Genomic DNA, 16,216 nt, shown 5'->3' on the forward strand with positions numbered 1-16,216 from the left:
CCTGAACCTACGTTGCCGCTTTGTGAGTCTGTTTGCCTTATTAAAACACTGTCCTAGCCCAGTCTGTCTCCGCTGTCTGCATCCTGCTCCTCAAGTCCTGCTCCTCGCGTGACGCTTATTATGGTGGTGACGCACACTGGAAACCATTAGTGTGGAAAAACAGAAATATGAATCTGAACTTGAGCTCTGACCCTTCTTAAACACCAACAAGCCACGTCTGAAGACAACACACAACACAGGAGGATGTTTCCGCTGGTTTATTTTAGAAAGAGCAGAAGCTCCAGCAGAAACGGCAACTGACGACTGACTGGGGATTTCAATAGACACTTAAACAGCAGCACTAAATGATGTCCCTGTAATATAGGTCAGGGGAATGTTGTTGGTTGATTTGAATACAAAGTTGTGTTACAGGTGAAGCATTCGGTCGCATCAGAATCTGTAGAGCGTTAGTAAGAATACGAGCAGGAGGTGATGAGATCCAGCAGGGGGCAGCACTGACAATCCAGGCGAAAACAGGTGCTTCAGGTGAAGCAACACACACTGAACTTCCACCAGAAAAACCAACGAGGAAGAAGCTTCACTTCCTCCTTCAGTTGGTCGGAACCAGAACACGCCCTGTTAAGAAAGACCAGCGACAAGAGAAGTGGTGAAGAGTGAAGTCACAGAAATAGAACCAAACAAGTCTGGACCACTTCAAGTCCTGATGACCCACGACTTAACTCATGTTTCAGACCCACTTCAAGTCCTGATGACCCACGACTTAACTCATGTTTCAGACCCACTTCAAGTCCTGATGACCCACGACTTAACTCGTGTCAGACCCACTTCAAGTCCTGATGACCCACGACTTAACTATTGTTTCTTTACTCATCTGTAAGTACTGATATCTATAGTGTACTGCCTGTATGTACTGATATGTATACTGTAATGTGTATATGTACTAATATGTAGTGTATATATGTACAAATATATATTGTGTACTGTCTGTGTACTAACATGTATAGTGTACTGTCTATATGTACTAATAATTATAGTGTTGTGTATATAAGTAGTGGTATTATAGTGTAGTGTGTATATATGTAGTGATATAGTGTAGTGTGTACATGTAGTGGTATTAGTGTAGTGTGTACGTGTAGTGGTATTGCAGTGTAGTGTGTATATGTAGTGGTATTATAGTGTAGAGTGTATATGTAGTAGTATTATTATAGTGTAGTGTGTACGTGTAGTGTGTATGTGTAGTGGTATTATAGTGTAGTGGCATTATAGTGTAGTTTGTACATGTATTGGCATTATAGTGTAGTGTGTACATGTAGTGGTATTATAGTGTAGAGTGTACATGTAGTGATATTATAATGTAGAGTGTATGTGTAGTGGTATTATAGTGTAGTGTGTACATGTAGTGATATTATAGTGTAGAGTGTATGTGTAGTGGTATTATAGTGTAGTGTGTACATGTAGTGGCATTATAGTGTAGTGTGTACATGTAGTGGTATTATAGTGTAGAGTGTACATGTAGTGATATTATAATGTAGAGTGTATGTGTAGTGGTATTATAGTGTAGTGTGTACATGTAGTGGTATTATAGTGTAGTGTGTATGTGTAGTGGTATTATAGTGTAGAGTGTATGTGTAGTGGTATTATAGTGTAGAGTGTATGTGTAGTGGTGTTATAGTGTAGTGGTATTATAGTGTAGTGTGTACATGTAGTGGTATTATAGTGTAGAGTGTATGTGTAGTGGTATTATAGTGTAGTGTGTACATGTAGTGATATTATAGTGTAGTGTGTATGTGTAGTGGTATTATAGTGTAGAGTGTACATGTAGTGATATTATAATGTAGAGTGTACATGTAGTGGTATTATAGTGTAGTGTGTACATGCAGTGGTATTATAGTGTAGTGTGTACATGTAGTGATATTATAGTGTAGAGTGTATGTGTAGTGGTATTATAGTGTAGTGTGTACATGTAGTGGTATTATAGTGTAGAGTGTACATGTAGTGGTATTATAGTGTAGTGTGTACGTGTAGTGATATTATAGTGTAGTGTGTACATGTAGTGATATTATAGTGTAGTGTGTATGTGTAGTGGTATTGTAGTGTAGTGTGTATGTGTAGTGGTATTATAGTGTAGTGTGTATATGTAGTGGTATTATAGTGTAGTGTGTATGTGTAGTGGTATTATAGTGTAGAGTGTATGTGTAGTGGTATTATAGTGTAGTGGTATTATAGTGTAGAGTGTATCTGTAGTGGTATTATAGTGTAGTGATATTATAGTGTAGTGGTATTATAGTGTAGTGTGTACATGTAGTGGTATTAGGCGTGGTGTAGTGTGTATATGTGGACTGATGTGAACCAGTGTAAACCTGGTCTGGACTGATGTGGTGTCACTGACCTCTGGCCTTCCTCTTGTAGTAGATCAGACCTGCCAAAGACAAAATCAAACCCAGAAGCAGACCGGAGGCTCCGATGGCGATCTTGTTTCTGTCTGACTGTGGCATGGAGGGATCTGGAGAGACAGACGCATGTCTCGATCTAGTATACACACATCTGCATGTTGACCTGTCTGTCTGCGTCTTCATCACCTATCTGTCTCTCTATGTCTTCATCCCCTATCTGTCTCTCTATGTCTTCATCACCTATCTGTCTCTCTATGTCTTCATCCCCTATCTGTCTCTCTATGTCTTCATCACCTATCTGTCTCTCTGCGTCTTCATCACCTATCTGTCTCTCTATGTCTTCATCCCCTATCTGTCTCTCTATGTCTTCATCCCCCATCTGTCTCTCTATGTCTTCATCCCCTATCTGTCTCTCTATGTCTTCATCACCTATCTGTCTCTCTATGTCTTCATCACCTATCTGTCTGTCTGCGTCTTCATCACCTATCTGTCTCTCTATGTCTTCATCACCTATCTGTCTGTCTGCGTCTTCATCACCTATCTGTCTCTCTATGTCTTCATCACCTATCTGTCTGTCTGCGTCTTCATCACCTATCTGTCTCTCTATGTCTTCATCACCGATCTGTCTCTCTATGTCTTCATCACCTATCTGTCTCTCTATGTCTTCATCACCTATCTGTCTCTCTACGTCTTCATCACCTATCTGTCTCTCTATGTCTTCATCACCTATCTGTCTCTCTATGTCTTCATCCCCTATCTGTCTCTCTATGTCTTCATCCCCCATCTGTCTCTCTATGTCTTCATCCCCTATCTGTCTCTCTATGTCTTCATCACCTATCTGTCTCTCTATGTCTTCATCACCTATCTGTCTGTCTGCGTCTTCATCACCTATCTGTCTCTCTATGTCTTCATCACCTATCTGTCTGTCTGCGTCTTCATCACCTATCTGTCTCTCTATGTCTTCATCCCCTATCTGTCTCTCTATGTCTTCATCACCTATCTGTCTCTCTACGTCTTCATCACCTATCTGTCTCTCTATGTCTTCATCACCTATCTGTCTGTCTGCGTCTTCATCACCTATCTGTCTCTCTATGTCTTCATCACCTATCTGTCTCTCTGCGTCTTCATCACCTATCTGTCTCTCTATGTCTTCATCCCCTATCTGTCTCTCTATGTCTTCATCCCCCATCTGTCTCTCTATGTCTTCATCCCCTATCTGTCTCTCTATGTCTTCATCACCTATCTGTCTCTCTATGTCTTCATCACCTATCTGTCTGTCTGCGTCTTCATCACCTATCTGTCTCTCTATGTCTTCATCACCTATCTGTCTGTCTGCGTCTTCATCACCTATCTGTCTCTCTATGTCTTCATCACCGATCTGTCTCTCTATGTCTTCATCACCTATCTGTCTCTCTATGTCTTCATCACCTATCTGTCTCTCTATGTCTTCATCACCTATCTGTCTCTCTACGTCTTCATCACCTATCTGTCTCTCTATGTCTTCATCACCTATCTGTCTCTCTATGTCTTCATCCCCTATCTGTCTCTCTATGTCTTCATCACCTATCTGTCTCTCTATGTCTTCATCACCTATCTGTCTCTCTATGTCTTCATCACCTATCTGTCTCTCTACGTCTTCATCACCTATCTGTCTCTCTATGTCTTCATCACCGATCTGTCTCTCTATGTCTTCATCACCTATCTGTCTCTCTATGTCTTCATCACCTGTCCATGGACACAGACACACATAGATACTCACTCCAGTCCACTTTCTTAGGAGAGGGGAAACTGGCGTGTTCCACCATGCAGGTGATCTTCTCTCCAGACCTGAGAGGGAATAAGAGAAGAAGAAGAAGAAGAAGAAGAAGAAGAAGAAGAAGAAGAAGAAAGCACACAGGAAATGAACAACATATGAACAATGAATAAGACCTGATGTGATTGGATGAGGTAAGTTTGTCCTTTCCTGTCTGTCTGCACAGAAACTAGTCGACTCTGATACTAAACACCAGCCCAGTTTACAACACGGTATTAATACACAATAAATACTCTGTCGTCCATCTGGGATCTCACCAGTAAAGAGCCACGCATCCCACCTTAAACATGCAGCTGGTGTCTACAGAGCAGACACTGAGGAGACACGGTCCACCTTAAACATACAGCCGGTGTCTACAGAGCAGACGCCGAGGAGACACGTTCCACCTTAAACATACGTTCCACCTTAAACATACAGCCGGTGTCTACAGAGCAGACGCCGAGGAGACACGTTCCACCTTAAACATACGTTCCACCTTAAACATACAGCCGGCGTCTACAGAGCAGACGCCGAGGAGACACGTTCCACCTTAAACATACAGCCGGTGTCTACAGAGCAGACGCCGAGGAGACACGTTCCACCTTAAACATACGTTCCACCTTAAACATACAGCCGGTGTCTACAGAGCAGACGCCGAGGAGACACGTTCCACCTTAAACATACGTTCCACCTTAAACATACAGCCGGTGTCTACAGAGCAGACGCCGAGGAGACACGTTCCACCTTAAACATACAGCCGGCGTCTACAGAGCAGACACCGAGGAGACACATTCCACCTTAAACATACAGCCGGCGTCTACAGAGCAGACGCCGAGGAGACACGTTCCACCTTAAACATACAGCCGGCGTCCACAGAGCAGACGCCGAGGAGACACGTTCCACCTTAAACATACAGCCGGCGTCCACAGAGCAGACGCCGAGGAGACACGTTCCACCTTAAACATACAGCCGGTGTCTACAGAGCAGACGCCGAGGAGACACGTTCCACCTTAAACATACAGCCGGTGTCCACAGAGCAGACACTGAGGAGACACGTTCCACCTTAACTGAGGAGACACGGTCCACCTTAAACATACAGCTGGTGTCTACACAGCAGACACCGAGGAGACACGTTCCACCTTAAACATACAGCTGGTGTCTACACAGCAGACACCGAGGAGACACGTTCCACCTTAAACCATCACTCTGTGCCTTGTTGTCCGTTCATTAACTGTGTGTGTGTGTGTGTGTGTGTGTGTTAGTGTGTGTGAGAGAGAGTGTGTGTGTATGTGTGTGAGAGAGAGAGTGTGTGTGTGAGTGTGTGAGAGAGAGTGTGTGTGTGAGAGAGAGAGTGTGTGTGTGAGTGTGTGAGAGAGAGTGTGTGTGTGTGTGTGAGAGAGAGAGTGTGTGTGTGAGAGAGAGAGTGTGTGTGTGAGAGAGAGAGTGTGTGTGTGAGAGAGAGAGTGTGTGTTAGTGTGTGTGTGAGAGAGAGTGTGTGTGTGAGAGAGAGAGTGTGTGTGTGAGTGTGTGAGAGAGAGTGTGTGTGTGTGTGTGAGAGAGAGAGTGTGTGTGTGAGAGAGAGAGTGTGTGAGTGTGTGTTAGTGTGTGTGAGAGAGAGTGTGTGTTAGTGTGTGTGAGAGAGAGTGTGTGTGTGAGTGTGTGTTAGTGTGTGTGAGAGAGTGTGTGTTAGTGTGTGTGTGAGAGAGAGTGTGTGTGTGAGTGTGTGTTAGTGTGTGTGAGAGAGAGAGAGAGAGTGTGTGTGAGAGAGAGAGAGAGAGTGTGTGTGTGTGTGTGTGTGTATCGTTACAGTATTGTGTATGTATTTGGACCGGTCCATTGTGTGCTGAGTGTAGGCGTTCTGACCTGGGCGTGTACTCCAGGTGGGAGTGGATCTGGTAGTACCAATCACCATTCGCCAGCTCATCGGTGGAAGTGACGTCAGAGGTCACCGGCTGTCCGTCTCTCAGCCAGGTGACGCTGATGTATTTGGGGTAGAAGTTGTAGACACTGCACATCAGCATGGCCGGATGTCGGCCACTAGGGGGCGTCACTGAAGTCAGTCTCACAGTGGGCTCAGCTGGTAAAGAAATATTATTATCATCATCATCATCATCATCATCATCGTCATCATCGTCATCATCAGGGCTTGATATTAACTTTTTGCATGAACGTGTAGAGTTGCTACTCCTCAGAGTATATCATGTTTGGGGCCACACGGTGGCGCAGTGGTTAGCACGCTCGCCTCACAGCAAGAAGGTCGTGGGTTCGAGCCCCGGGGTAGTCCAACCTTGGGGGTCATCACGGATCATCCTCTGTGTGGAGTTTGCATGTTCTCCCCGTGTCTGCGTGTGTTTCCTCCCAAAGGTCAGGTGACTCAAAGACGGGGAGGTCAGGTGACCCAAAGACATGGAGGTCAGGTGACCCAAAGACACGGAGGTCAGGTGACCCAAAGACACGGAGGTCAGGTGACCCAAAGACATGGAGGTCAGGTGACTCAAAGACGGGGAGGTCAGGTGACCCAAAGACATGTAGGTCAGGTGACCCAAAGACATGGAGGTCAGGTGACCCAAAGACATGTAGGTCAGGTGACCCAAAGACATGGAGGTCAGGTGACTCAAAGACGGGGAGGTCAGGTGACCCAAAGACATGGAGGTCAGTGACCCCAAGACATGGAGGTCAGATGACTCAAAGACATGGAGGTCAGGTGACCCAAAGACATGTAGGTCAGGTGACCCAAAGACATGGAGGTCAGGTGACTCAAAGACGGGGAGGTCAGGTGACCCAAAGACATGGAGGTCAGGTGACTCAAAGACGGGGAGGTCAGGTGACCCAAAGACATGGAGGTCAGGTGACCCAAAGACATGTAGGTCAGGTGACCCAAAGACATGGAGGTCAGTGACCCAAAGACATGGAGGTCAGGTGACCCCAAGACATGGAGGTCAGATGACTCAAAGACATGGAGGTCAGGTGACTCAAAGACATGGAGGTCAGGTGACCCAAAGACATGGAGGTCAGGTGACTCAAAGACGGGGAGGTCAGGTGACCCAAAGACATGGAGGTCAGGTGACCCAAAGACATGGAGGTCAGGTGACCCAAAGACACGGAGGTCAGGTGACCCAAAGACATGTAGGTCAGGTGACTCAAAGACATGTAGGTCAGGTGACCCAAAGACATGTAGGTCAGGTGACTCAAAGACATGTAGGTCAGGTGACCCAAAGACACGGAGGTCAGGTGACCCAAAGACGTGGAGGTCAGGTGACCCAAAGACATGGAGGTCAGGTGACCCAAAGACATGGAGGTCAGGTGACCCAAAGACGTGGAGGTCAGGTGACCCCAAAACATGTAGGTCAGGTGACCCAAAGACATGGAGGTCAGGTGACCCAAAGACGTGGAGGTCAGGTGACCCAAAGACATGTAGGTCAGGTGACCCAAAGACGTGGAGGTCAGGTGACCCCAAAACATGTAGGTCAGGTAACCCCAAGACATGGAGGTCAGGTGACCCAAAGACGTGGAGGTCAGGTGACCCAAAGACGTGGAGGTCAGGTGACCCAAAGACGTGGAGGTCAGGTGACCCAAAGACGTGGAGGTCAGGTGACCCAAAGACGTGGAGGTCAGGTGACCCAAAGACACGGAGGTCAGGTGACCCAAAGACATGTAGGTCAGGTGACCCAAAGACATGGAGGTCAGGTGACCCAAAGACATGGAGGTCAGGTGACCCAAAGACACGGAGGTCAGGTGACCCAAAGACACGGAGGTCAGGTGACCCAAAGACATGGAGGTCAGGTGACCCAAAGACATGTAGGTCAGGTGACCCAAAGACGTGGAGGTCAGGTGACCCCAAAACATGTAGGTCAGGTAACCCCAAGACATGGAGGTCAGGTGACCCAAAGACGTGGAGGTCAGGTGACCCAAAGACGTGGAGGTCAGGTGACCCAAAGACGTGGAGGTCAGGTGACCCAAAGACATGGAGGTCAGGTGACCCAAAGACATGTAGGTCAGGTGACCCAAAGACGTGGAGGTCAGGTGACTCAAAGACGTGTAGGTCAGGTGACCCAAAGACATGTAGGTCAGGTGACCCAAAGACATGGAGGTCAGGTGACCCAAAGACATGGAGGTCAGGTGACCCAAAGACGTGGAGGTCAGGTGACCCAAAGACGTGGAGGTCAGGTGACTCAAAGACATGGAGGTCAGGTGACCCAAAGACATGTAGGTCAGGTGACCCAAAGACATGTAGATCAGGTGACCCAAAGACGTGGAGGTCAGGTGACCCAAAGACGTGGAGGTCAGGTGACTCAAAGACGTGTAGGTCAGGTGACCCAAAGACATGTAGGTCAGGTGACCCAAAGACATGGGGGTCAGGTGACCCAAAGACATGTAGGTCAGGTGACCCAAAGACGTGGAGGTCAGGTGACTCAAAGACGTGTAGGTCAGGTGACCCAAAGACATGTAGGTCAGGTGACCCAAAGACATGGAGGTCAGGTGACCCAAAGACATGGAGGTCAGGTGACCCAAAGACACGGAGGTCAGGTGACCCAAAGACGTGGAGGTCAGGTGACCCAAAGACGTGGAGGTCAGGTGACCCAAAGACGTGGAGGTCAGGTGACCCAAAGACATGGAGGTCAGGTGACCCAAAGACATGTAGGTCAGGTGACCCAAAGACGTGGAGGTCAGGTGACTCAAAGACGTGTAGGTCAGGTGACCCAAAGACATGTAGGTCAGGTGACCCAAAGACGTGGAGGTCAGGTGACCCAAAGACGTGTAGGTCAGGTGACCCAAAGACATGTAGGTCAGGTGACCCAAAGACATGGAGGTCAGGTGACCCAAAGACATGGAGGTCAGGTGACCCAAAGACGTGGAGGTCAGGTGACCCAAAGACGTGGAGGTCAGGTGACTCAAAGACATGGAGGTCAGGTGACCCAAAGACATGTAGGTCAGGTGACCCAAAGACGTGTAGATCAGGTGACCCAAAGACGTGGAGGTCAGGTGACCCAAAGACGTGGAGGTCAGGTGACTCAAAGACGTGTAGGTCAGGTGACCCAAAGACATGTAGGTCAGGTGACCCAAAGACATGGAGGTCAGGTGACCCAAAGACATGTAGGTCAGGTGACCCAAAGACGTGGAGGTCAGGTGACTCAAAGACGTGTAGGTCAGGTGACCCAAAGACATGTAGGTCAGGTGACCCAAAGACATGGAGGTCAGGTGACCCAAAGACATGGAGGTCAGGTGACCCAAAGACGGGGAGGTCAGGTGACCCAAAGACGTGGAGGTCAGGTGACCCAAAGACGTGGAGGTCAGGTGACTCAAAGACGTGTAGGTCAGGTGACCCAAAGACATGTAGGTCAGGTGACCCAAAGACATGTAGATCAGGTGACCCAAAGACGTGGAGGTCAGGTGACCCAAAGACGTGGAGGTCAGGTGACTCAAAGACGTGTAAGTCAGGTGACCCAAAGACATGTAGGTCAGGTGACCCAAAGACATGGAGGTCAGGTGACCCAAAGACATGTAGGTCAGGTGACCCAAAGACGTGGAGGTCAGGTGACTCAAAGACGTGTAGGTCAGGTGACCCAAAGACATGTAGGTCAGGTGACCCAAAGACATGGAGGTCAGGTGACCCAAAGACATGGAGGTCAGGTGACCCAAAGACACGGAGGTCAGGTGACCCAAAGACGTGGAGGTCAGGTGACCCAAAGACGTGGAGGTCAGGTGACCCAAAGACGTGGAGGTCAGGTGACCCAAAGACATGGAGGTCAGGTGACCCAAAGACATGTAGGTCAGGTGACCCAAAGACGTGGAGGTCAGGTGACTCAAAGACGTGTAGGTCAGGTGACCCAAAGACGTGTAGGTCAGGTGACCCAAAGACGTGGAGGTCAGGTGACCCAAAGACGTGTAGGTCAGGTGACCCAAAGACATGTAGGTCAGGTGACCCAAAGACATGGAGGTCAGGTGACCCAAAGACATGGAGGTCAGGTGACCCAAAGACGTGGAGGTCAGGTGACCCAAAGACGTGGAGGTCAGGTGACTCAAAGACATGGAGGTCAGGTGACCCAAAGACATGTAGGTCAGGTGACCCAAAGACATGTAGATCAGGTGACCCAAAGACGTGGAGGTCAGGTGACCCAAAGACGTGGAGGTCAGGTGACTCAAAGACGTGTAGGTCAGGTGACCCAAAGACATGTAGGTCAGGTGACCCAAAGACATGGAGGTCAGGTGACCCAAAGACATGGAGGTCAGGTGACCCAAAGACGTGGAGGTCAAGTGACCCAAAGACATGGAGGTCAGGTGACCCAAAGACATGTAGATCAGGTGACCCAAAGACGTGGAGGTCAGGTGACCCAAAGACGTGGAGGTCAGGTGACTCAAAGACATGGAGGTCAGGTGACCCAAAGACATGTAGATCAGGTGACCCAAAGACGTGGAGGTCAGGTGACCCCAAAACATGTAGGTCAGGTGACCCAAAGACGTGGAGGTCAGGTGACCCCAAAACATGTAGGTCAGGTGACCCAAAGACGTGGAGGTCAGGTGACTCGGCCGTTCTAAGTTGTCCCCAGGTGTGTGTGTGTGTGTGTGTGTGTGTTTATGTGTATGTATGTGTGTGTGTATGTGAATGTGTGTATGTGTGTGTGTATGTTTGTGTATGTGTGTGTGAGTGTGTGTGTGTGTGTGTGTGTTTATGTGTATGTATGTGTGTGTGTATGTGAATGTGTGTATGTGTGTGTGTATGTTTGTGTATGTGTGTGTGAGTGTGTGTGTGTGTGTGTGCGCGCGTGTGGGAGTGTATGTATGTGTGTGAGAGTGTGTGTGTATGTGTGTGTGCGCGTGTGTGTGTGTGTATGTTTGTGTTTGTATGTGAGTATGTGTGTATATGAGTGTATGTATGTATGTATGTATGTATGTATGTATGTATGTATGTATGTGTGTGTATGTGTGTGTATGTGAATGTATGTGTATGTGTGTATGTATGTGTGTGAGTGTGTATGTGTATGTGTGTATGTGAATGTGTGTATGTGTGAGTGTATGTGTGTGTATATGTGTATGTATGTGTGTGTATGCGTTTGAATATGTGTTTGTGTGTGTATGTGTGTGTATGTGTATATGTGTGTGTGAGTGTGTGTGCGCGCACGTGTGGAAGTGTGTGTATGTGTGTGAGAGTGTGTATGTATGTGTTTGTGTGTGAGTGTGTGCTTGTATGTGTATGTGTGTATGTGAATGTATGTGTGTGTATGTATGTGTGTACGTGTGTGTATGTGTGTGTGTGTATGTGAATGTATGTGTGTGTATGTGTGTGTGTATTGATGTGTATGTGAGTGTGTGTGTGCGCGCGCGTGTGGAAGTGTGTGAGTGTGTATGTATGTGTTTGTGTGTGAGTGTGTGCTTGTATGTGTATGTGTGTATGTGAATGTATGTGTGTGTATGTGTATGTGTGTGTATGTGTGTATGTACGTGTGTATATGTATGAGTGTATGTGTGTGTATGTGTGTGTATGTGTATGTGTGTGCATGTGTGTGTGTAAGTGTGTATGTGTGTGAGAGTGTGTGTGCATGAGAGTGTGTATGTGTGTGTTTGTGTGTGTATGTTTTTATGCGTGTGTATGTGTGTATATGCGTGTATGTGTGTATGCGTGTGTGAGTGTGTATGTGTGTGTGAGAGTGTGTGTTTATGTGTGTGTGCGCTCGTGTGTATGTGTGTGAGTGTGTGTATGAGTGTGTGTGTATGTGTGTGTTTGTGTGTGAGTTTGTGCGTGTATGTTTTTATGCGTGTGTATGTGTGTATATGCGTATATGTGTGTATGTTTGTATGTGTGTGTGAGTTTGTGTGTATGTGTATGCATGTGTGAGTGTGTATGTGTGTATGTGTGTGCATCTGTATTTGTGTGTATGTGTGTGAGTGTATGTGTATGTGTGTGCATGTGTGTGTATGTGTATGTGTGTATGTGTGTGTGTATGTGTGTGTATGTGTGTGTGTGTATGTGTGTGTGAGAGTGTGTATGTTTGCCTTTGTGTGTGAGTGTGTGCGTGTGTTTGTTTATGTGTCTGTGCGTGTTTGTGAGTGTGGGTTCGTGCGTGTGTGTATCTGTGTGTATGTGTGTGTTACTGTGTATGTACGTATGTGTGTGCATGTGTGCGTACATGTGTGTCTGTGTGTGTGTACTTGTGTGTGTATGTGTGTGAGTGTATGTGTGTGTGCCTGTGTGTGTATGTGTGTGTGTATGTGTATGTTTGTGTATGTGTGTGTGTGAATGTGTGTATGTGTGAGTTTGTGTGTGGGTGAGAGTGTTTGTATGTGTGTGTGTGAGAGAGTGTTTGTATGTGTGTTAGGTGTGTTGTTTGTGTGGTTACACACACATACACACGTACATACACACACATACGCACAAACACACACATCACACACACACATACATACACATACACACACACAAACATAAAAACACACATTCACACATATGCAACACACAAACACACATTCACACACATACACAGCACACACATACACACACATGCACACACATACACATACACTCACACACATACACCACATACAAATACACACATACACCACATACAAATACACACATACACGACATACACAGACATGCACATACATATACACACACATACACACAGACATGCAGACACACATACACACTCATACATACACGCACACATGCACAGACGTGCGTGTGCACACACATAGACACACACATGCACTACTAGTAATAGTCATAGTAATAGTACAGCCAATAGTACTGGTAACAGCAGTAGTAATAGTTGTAATAAAAGTACTACTAATAGTATTAGTAACAGCAGTAGTAACAGCAGCAGTAGTAACAGCAGTAGTAATAGTTGTAATAAAAGTACTACTAATAGTATTAGTAACAGCAGTAGTAACGGTAGTAGTAGTAACAGTAGTAGTAACAGCAGTAGTAGTAACAGTAGTAGTAACAGTAGTAGTAACGGTAGTAGTAGTAACAGTAGTAGTAACAGCAGTAGTAACAGCAGTAGTAACGGTAGTAGTAGTAACAGTAGTAGTAACAGCAGTAGTAGTAACAGTAGTAGTAACAGTAGTAACAGTAGTAACAGCAGCAGCAGTAGTAACAGTAGTAGTAACAGCAGTAGTAACAGCAGTAGTAACAGCAGTAGTAACAGTAGTAGTAGTAACAGTAGTAGTAACAGCAGTAGTAACAGTAGTAGTAACAGCAGTAGTAACAGTAGTAGTAGTAACAGTAGTAGTAACAGCAGTAGTAACAGCAGTAGTAACAGCAGCAGTAGTAACAGCAGTAGTAGTAACAGCAGTAGTAACAACAGTAGTAGTAACAGCAGTAGTAGTAACAGTCATCATAGCAGCTCACCTGTCCTATCCAGTGCAGCTTGGTAATCTATCTCTACATTGTGTTTGCAGTACCGCTCCCTCTCAGCTCTCGTCTGTGCCATCCCTGAAGGGTCGTTGTTCCAGTACTCTGCGTTCCGGATACCATAGTCAGTGTACCCAACAAACTTCCCCACGGTGCTGTTAAACCTGCTATATTCCACCTTATTGAAATAATAAGAGTCTATGAACTCTATGTCAGCAAGCTCAGAGGAGGTGAACACACATGTGCCCAGCATATAATACAGAAACCCATCTGGAAGAGAAAGAGAAAGAGGTGAAAGTTGCTTTGCTGAATTGTTTTAAAGACAATAATTAACGGGTTTCTATCGAGACTGATTGACATATGTCATCTCACCTGCTCCGTGGAAACCCACCAGCAGGGCGGAGAAGCACAGCAGAAGGCAGCATGAAGCCATGTTTCTGTCTCGATGTAAAACAACGTCAGCTTTCCCTCCTTCACACACTGACTGCTGTGGACCGCTGTCTGGACATAAACCAGTCCACCGACCAATCAGCTCACTGCTCTCCCAACCTCCACCAATAGGAAAACACACAGGCCTGCCGCCTCATCTGTTACCAGGTAGAGGGTTCAGCCAAACCTGCAACTTTTCAACTCGCACCACCCAAAGTAGCTGACAGGCACACGGTAGTACACGTGAGCTTGCCAGGGTGTAGCTGGGTGTGGCCCACATCTGGGCCAGGTGTGGCCAGGCTCCTGGTGATGTCACTCATGTGTTGTGGTCACACGGCAGACTGGGGCAGCACCGCCGGCCTGACTTTCTAGTCGGGGCAGTGATGCTGGAGGAGCAGCCAGCAGAACCTCCCCACGGCCTGCTGGGTTTGCTGCACCTGGAGCTGCAGCAGGAGGTCAGTACAGCAGCCCGGATACTCGGCTCCTCCTCTGTAACACAGTACTGCCACTGTGGAGGAGCCTCCTCCACCTCCCACTTCTTGGCTGGCTGCGTGATACCATGTGTGTGTTGGAGGTGGAAAAGGTCAGAGGTTACAGTCGGTGTCACCTCTGAACCCCTTTGTTGGAGAGTGTGACCTCCCTCCCCCCCAACGACGACCCAGATGAGACGGGTACCAGCAGGTACCAGCAGAATCCTGCAGGGTGGGAGCACACTGACCCCCTGCACCTCCCCCACCAGCTCATCATGCCCTGCACTGACCCACACAGGTACACAGTACACCTCCCTCTGCTGTACTTGTACATATGATGACCCACACAGGTACACAGTACACCTCCCTCTGCTGTACTTGTACATATGATGACCCACACAGGTACACAGTACACCTCCCTCTGCTGTACTTGTACATATGATGACCCACACAGGTACACAGTACACCTCCCTCTGCTGTACTTGTACATATGATGACCCACACAGGTACACAGTACACCTCCCTCTGCTGTACTTGTACATGTACATATGATGACCCACACAGGTACACAGTACACCTTCCTCTGCTGTACTTGTACATATGATGACCCACACAGGTACACAGTACACCTCCCTCTGCTGTACTTGTACTTGTACATATGATGACCCACACAGGTGCACAGTACACCTCCCTCTGCTGTACTTGTACTTGTACATATGATGACCCACACAGGTACACAGTACACCTCCCTCTGCTGTACTTGTACATATGATGACCCACACAGGTACACAGTACACCTTCCTCTGCTGTACTTGTACATATGATGACCCACACAGGTACACAGTACACCTCCCTCTGCTGTACTTGTACTTGTACATATGATGACCCACACAGGTGCACAGTACACCTCCCTCTGCTGTACTTGTACATATGATGACCCACACAGGTGCACAGTACACCTCCCTCTGCTGTACTTGTACATATGATGACCCACACAGGTACACAGTACACCTCCCTCTGCTGTACTTGTACATATGATGACCCACACAGGTACACAGTACACCTCCCTCTAGTGTACTTGTACATATGATGACCCACACAGGTACACAGTACACCTCCCTCTGCTGTACTTGTACATATGATGACCCACACAGGTACACAGTACACCTCCCTCTAGTGTACTTGTACATATGATGACCCACACAGGTACACAGTACACCTCCCTCTGCTGTACTTGTACATATGATGACCCACACAGGTACACAGTACACCTCCCTCTGCTGTACTTGTACATATGATGACCCACACAGGTGCACAGTACACCTCCTTCTGCTGTACTTGTACATGTACATATGATGACCCACACAGGTACACAGTACACCTCCCTCTGCTGTACTTGTACATATGATGACCCACACAGGTACACAGTACACCTCCCTCTGCTGTACTTGTACATATGATGACCCACACAGGTACACAGTACACCTCCCTCTGCTGTACTTGTACATATCATGACCCACACAGGTACACAGTACACCTCCCTCTGCTGTACTTGTACATATGATGACCCACACAGGTACACAGTACACCTCCCTCTGCTGTACTTGTACATATGATGACCCACACAGGTGCACAGTACACCTCCCTCTGCTGTACTTGTACATATGATGACCCACACAGGTACACAGTACATCTCCCTCTAGTGTACGTGTACTTGTACATATGATGACCCACACAGGTACACAGTACACCTCCCTCTAGTGTACGTGTACTTGTACAT

General features: G+C 47.2%; 1 protein-coding gene across 1 annotated transcript; it reads right to left on the reverse strand.

Annotated features, from left to right (window-relative positions):
* Positions 1–242: 242 nt before the first annotated feature.
* On the reverse strand, positions 243–13,970 carry LOC130130643 (H-2 class II histocompatibility antigen, E-S beta chain-like). The gene is made up of 6 exons (XM_056300402.1): positions 13,910–13,970; positions 13,535–13,807; positions 6,049–6,262; positions 4,153–4,220; positions 2,390–2,503; positions 243–615 (listed from the first exon to the last, which is right to left on the reverse strand). The coding sequence occupies exons 1-6, from the start codon at positions 13,968–13,970 to the stop codon at positions 590–592; spliced, it is 756 nt and encodes a 251-aa protein (XP_056156377.1). The 3' UTR covers positions 243–589.
* Positions 13,971–16,216: the final 2,246 nt, after the last annotated feature.

The sequence above is a fragment of the Lampris incognitus genome, chromosome 20, assembly GCF_029633865.1.
Source record: "Lampris incognitus isolate fLamInc1 chromosome 20, fLamInc1.hap2, whole genome shotgun sequence".
Lineage (NCBI taxonomy): Eukaryota > Metazoa > Chordata > Actinopteri > Lampriformes > Lampridae > Lampris > Lampris incognitus.